At 32.0% G+C, this 6,042-nt stretch overlaps 1 protein-coding gene across 1 annotated transcript; it reads right to left on the reverse strand.

Moving 5' to 3' along the window:
- Window positions 1-4,236: 4,236 nt before the first annotated feature.
- On the reverse strand, window positions 4,237-5,082 carry LOC119644727. The gene is made up of 2 exons (XM_038044446.1): window positions 5,029-5,082; window positions 4,237-4,967 (listed from the first exon to the last, which is right to left on the reverse strand). The coding sequence occupies exons 1-2, from the start codon at window positions 5,080-5,082 to the stop codon at window positions 4,491-4,493; spliced, it is 531 nt and encodes a 176-aa protein (XP_037900374.1). The 3' UTR covers window positions 4,237-4,490.
- Between the last annotated feature and the right edge of the window lie 960 nt (window positions 5,083-6,042).

The following is a 6,042-nucleotide window of genomic DNA, read 5'->3' on the forward strand; positions in this document are numbered from 1 at the left end:
CTCTCTCTCTCTCTCTCTCTCTCTCTGCTTGTCTTTGTTTCCTGTTGCATACAATTGTCAAGTGTCGTTCGAAAAATTTTAACCTGAAAGAATCTGATCAAAAACTTTCAAAAATCGTATCCTAAATAGAACATCGAGATTCAAAATATGATAATCTCTACCATTGCAGTTAGACTAGCAAAAGTTTTAATATTAATAATCAAACGATTTTTCCAAATCCTTCAGGCTATTTCTATTGCTTTATAAAATGTTTAAAATAATAAAAAAAAAACATTTGAGTACTAAAAGTGAAAAGCAAACACGAAATGTTTCGTCGATTATTTGAAGTATGTCCCTTCAACATGAAATTAATGGCGTCCACTTTGTTACCGTTGACTTACAAGTAATTTTAACTATAAATATGACAAATATTTCTTGAAGCCTTTTGCTTACAACGGGTAACCAGAGTTTTTCGTTCAAGAACGTATCAATTAAATTGAAAAATAGTCTCCTGTAACTTTATTTATATATTTTTTTTTATTCTTGTATTAAAAACTTAAAACCTGTGTACGTCAAGCTCTCTCTCTCCTACCGACTACTGAGAAATAAAATGAACTTTATTTGGCTTGTAACATTCATACACAGAGACGATAAAATATATCACTGATTTTCGAATTATAATTGACGGTCTAAACAACTATATACAATAAAATACTAAAACAATTATTTTTTAAGCGTAGCCTTTTAATTCTATTCTAATTTATGGTATCCTCGTATTGGCCCCTAATTACTCCCAAGGAACTCTTCAAATTGAATTTTCTCGTCTTTCAGTTTAAAATTTTTAATTTGTAAGTAAAACGTAATTAATTTCGATAAAATGTTTATTTTTCCACTGCTTCACTGCTATTCTTATATAGGTTCCTAATTAATCACGGATCTTGTCGATCACTTGTCTCTTCGTATTTGAAAGAATACGAACATGCGCACAAGAAGTTCTCGTTAAATATATATTATCGCCTTGATAATGGGAGGTATAATCTGTATTTATTAAAAAAGTTTTTAAAATCGAAAAATTTCTAAACCACGCTTATAAAGTTAATCTGTAATAAAGTTTTATTTAAAAATTTTTATTAAAACGTTGAGAAAAATCTAGGTGAGATAGGTAATCTAAATATTCTCCTAAGACGATACTAACTTTGTTGTAATTTCTTATTTATTTGAATCACTTTCACTTTACCATCACCGTCACTATCGCCATCACCATTATATAATCGCATTTCATCATTATATGACAGCGACTAACTTTGAATTCATAGCATATGTAGATTTAAAGTTTATGTGAGTAGCGCGTAAGATTCATATAATAATACATGATATGATAACTTGTAATCAGTATGTAATTAATTTGATCGATAGTAATCAATATAAAAATGTGTATCAAATCGTTATTGATTAATAATTGTTTAAAACAGAAAATTGAATTACTTGTTAGCGTTAGTTATTATAGTATTTTTGTCTTCATCAAATGCTCTTATATTTTAGTTATCAATTAAATTATGTTTGCGCTTGAGCTTTCATTTCAATGGTAAGTATTCGTATGATATGTATGAAAACCATTAGAGCAGTTCATCACGAATATTTCTTCATTATATATAGAATATAAATTTATTCTAATATATAGAATATATTAGAATAAAAATTTTTACTTCGAAAAATAATTTTGACTTCGAAAACCTTTCTTTCAGTCGTAATATAGCCAACATATAGTCACCAAAAAAAAGTAAGTATTTTATAGAAGGTTGTTATAACCATCGCTAATGTAATCCCAATTTTAAGGTTACATTCCATGCCTGAGATGATTCAGTCGAAAAATTTCAAAATCGTTTTCCTTGCTGCGGTAGAAAGTTTTATAACGATTTATCTATTAATAACAAGTGAACAAAGAGAAAAAAAAGAAAAGAAAAAAAAATAAAAATGTAAAATGGATCTTTGACTTCGAACCCATATGTATTAAATTAATAAAATATATTATTAAATTTTTGCTTATCGATTGATTAATAATTTCTAACAACAGGCTACACAAAATAATTGCCCTACGTATAAATATCAATGTCGATGGATGTTCTTGTAATTATTTTACGTCTCAATATCGGCGATGAATTGTAGTACATAGTTTATAGTTGAATGTGTGTATTTTCAAAACACATAATCTATGATGATCATCAACTACGAGTGTGTTTCTCAGTTTTTGGAGACTCTGATATACGTTCCGAGATTTCTGATGCATAGTTTTTGTCGTAAAAGAACGCAAGGATATGTTCATTTGGTCTGCATTCCTGATGCTGTTATTTATAAAAATTATTTTCATAAGCCTTAATTGACGTTGAAGTTAAAAGGATGGATCCAACGATTACCGTATCCACTGACATAAGAATTTGAAATTAAAATATCGTTTCTTGTATTAGTTTTTTGTTAAATTCTGAATTTTTTGTAGGTATGACAACAATTTTTCTTCAGCGAAGCATTGTGATCGCTTCGCATAATACATTTTTCCATATAACAACTTATAAACAGACAGGTATAGAATCTCTTTCAAATGGATAAGTATAATAAAAGGTGAATCGGGTTTGTTGTATACATCGGTACAAATTTAATATACCCTGGTACCGCAAGTGGTGTAGAGTTTCAAAAAAAAAAAAAAATTTTTTTACTTAAGATTGATTAGCGAATTTTTTAAAATCCGCTGGATTCTTCGTTGCTTTCAGCTGCTGCTAATGTGGACATCTCGAGCGAAAATAAATTATATTCATGTAGTTGTAACAATTTAAATTCTCCAATGGAAGCGCGTAAAATATTACTTAACTAAATTCCTAAATTTCAGAAGGTACAATGGCAAGAAGAGGCCAAAGACGTCAAGTTTGCTTACAATGTACCTTGTGCTATGAACTGAATGTTGCACAATTTGGCTTACATTAAAATAAGAAAAAGAAAATTGTCTATGCAAAGAAAAGTCATGCTAACTTTAAACGGGCACTGGGATTTAGATGGTACTTAGGCTATTACAATACCTTGCCACAGAGAGCGGAGAGAATATAATTACATTTTATCATGAATAATGACAGATTTATCCGGCTACATCCGGGCCTTAATAGCTTCAACGTATGCTGTTTTGTGGTTAGCGTAAATTTCTAGCGTATTTATCTAAAACGCAAGCAACTTTGGCGGTTTCACTTTTATTTACTTTACTTCCACATTTCACAAATTTTTTATGTTCTTTTGTAAAAAATATTCCACTTCTAAATTTGAGATATATCCTCGTAATTACGACAAGAACAGCAACGAGAACAACAACATTCAATATTATTAAAAATTAATTCCTTTTCTAGGTATCGCTCGATTATCTTGGATTGAGGCAAGTGTTCACATGAACAGGTAGTAGTTATCAGGAAATGCAAAAGTAACATTGCTTCCAGTCAGTTCCTTATAAATTGGGGTAAATGTGTTTCGTGGTATTGTGTTGGGATTGGGAAACTATCTAATTGAACACGAACTCGTTTGCGTAAAATGTTAGCAGTAAATAACAAATCTTCTAGAATCGCATCATAGACAGCTCTTGCGAGTACGTGGGATCGGGGACATTTCTGTTTCAAAGGATTTCTGATTTTGCTTGTACGTTTCGGTAGAATTTAAAATTTTGTGCATAGGAATCGACACATAAATGATGATTAGCCTTCTTGTTTCACAAATTAAATTTCGTATGTTCCAAATCGCCCGTAATGCAATTTAGGATTAACGTTACCTTCAAGCTCCAATAAAATTGAAGGGGTGGATTTCTTACATCCATCCGGCTCAGCACTATCTGGCTTAACAATCTTCAATTATCCTGGTCAATTATTTTGACAGAAAAGGAAAGAAGGTTACGATAATTGCTTTCAGATCTGACTTCAGTTATCTGGTAACCCTTGCGTATGCCTTGCGTAGTCAACAAGAAAATGATTATAAGAATCATCGACTGGTACATTCTACACCAGCCGTGTGTATGGAGACGTATGCTACGTAGGGGACGCGACTATTATGACGAAAAAGCACCACGCATAGATATATGAAAAATCAATTTTGTACGTTGGTAACAGCCAAAGGCATTTATTTCCTTTTTTTTTTTTTTTTGGTTTTAAAGACGAACGAAATTAAACGTGTAATAAAAATGAAAATAATGCTCACACAAATGAGCGGCACATTTCAATTTTGTATACGAATTTTGCTAAAGTATAGCATAATATAATGGGAACTACATCAATGATAATAGTAAAGAAAAGTGTTGCTACAAGTACTTATGTTATTCACTGAAAAGTTTAATTAACGGATGAGGCGGTTTTCAACGGCTATTGTTAATTGAGTTATTTGCTTTGTCTATTCCCAAGGGTCCCAGGGCTCAGTAAAACTGCAATTATAAAAAACTATTCACATTTATGGGGCGTGCATTATTATAGGTTGCATCAATGCGATAAACTTCACCTTTTTTCGTTTGAAAATTTCAGATCCCGTCCCTTTGCCTTTACATCGACTGTTTCGAACGGTTTAACGGGGGCAGAGTTCATTACCTTATGATGAGTTTGCTCACATTTGCCTCCATGTGAAGGAACTGCTTGCTTTGGAGGATTATTACTATCGGATTTTTCGCACTGATTAACGACTGAGCTACGACTTTCATTATGCTGACAACGATCGCCACACTTTTGATCAAGTGACGGTTGATTGCGTTGATCAGACGACGTAGCAGGAGCTTGGTACAGTTGGCGTTTATCACAATTACAATCAGTAGATGAGGATTTTTCACATTGACATTTTGGACATTTCGTCAAGGCATCTTTTTCGGGTGCTGTTATGGCTGGTTTGTCAGGCTTTTTGACAGCCTGCGGTGGCGTCTTCTTCGTTAAGCGATGATATAGATACAAAATTGCAAACGAGGCGTATGTGGCCTTGGCAACCTTTACAATATTTTGAAAACTTGAAATCGATTCTCTATTTGAAAAACTGAAATGAACTTACGTTAGCACGTCCTTTAATGGTCGTGCTATTAAAATAATCGGATAATTTAACCATATCGAAAAATAAACAATTAAGATAAAGAATTTATATATAGCAATACTTTTAAAGGAAAAAATAAATTTCGAATATATTTGCTGCAATCATTAATCTATCAAATTAATAAAAATATTTCTGACAGTTGCATGCGCAGACGTCTATCGTCTTCGTAATTTAATTTCAAAAGTCTCTATTCTTTTTGTACCATAGTTTGAAAGGTTACAAGTAGTGGAGAGAGGAAAATTGCATTTTTGAGCATTTAAATGATGTGTAAATTGTGCGTTTCTTGGGAAAAGCCGCGTATGAAATCAAGTCATCAGATTAGACCCAGACTGACAGTCATTAGCAACTTCAGAGTGATGTTCTTGGACGGCTAGAATTTCGTTTATGGTCTTATCGAAGAACATAAGTCTTTTGTTCAATTAGTGTGCCATTGTTCGAACTGTGTATGAACTTTATACAACTTTTTGCAAAATACATTGCGGTTAAAGCTAAGCTTAAGGTTACTGCAAGCATCGAAAAAGAGGTAAACTTTAATAACAAGATTTTCAATGGCTTCTGTAAAAGATTCACGTTCGTTCTAAAGGTGCCAGTTGACGAGTTGTTTTTAACAGAAGTCTAGGTGTAGCTTATTGTTGGCTTCATTCCGTATAGGAAAATTAAAAGTTCTCTTAGTCTGACGATGATCATTGATCAAATGGATCTTATTTATGTTCCCGTTCAAATTCTTCGATTAAAAGAGCCCTATGCTTCCTTTTTGCTTTTTCATTCTTTTTGTAACTCTTTGAAAGAGTTCAAATTCAATGGTGGAATTAGTTTATCTTGAAAATTTTTGTCTGCGATCTTTCAATCTGCGAAATTTTGTGAATTTTTGTGAAATTCATACATTCTTTGATAAGTATGGCAACACGATCACCATAACTATAAGGAACGCATTTAAATATAGATCTATAATTTGAGAATTTCAGATCTAATTTC

This window comes from Glossina fuscipes, unplaced genomic scaffold, assembly GCF_014805625.2.
Source record: "Glossina fuscipes isolate IAEA_lab_2018 unplaced genomic scaffold, Yale_Gfus_2 0, whole genome shotgun sequence".
NCBI lineage: Eukaryota > Metazoa > Arthropoda > Insecta > Diptera > Glossinidae > Glossina > Glossina fuscipes.

Bases quoted from the DNA above. Each gene is read 5' to 3' on its own strand.
- LOC119644727 (XM_038044446.1), bottom strand. From the start codon at position 5,082: ATGGTTAAATTATCCGATTATTTTAATAGCACGACCATTAAAGGACGT. The intron at 4,968-5,028 runs GTAAGTTCATTT...AATATTGTAAAG, and splicing joins CCATTAAAGGACGTGCTAAC to GTTGCCAAGGCCACATACGC.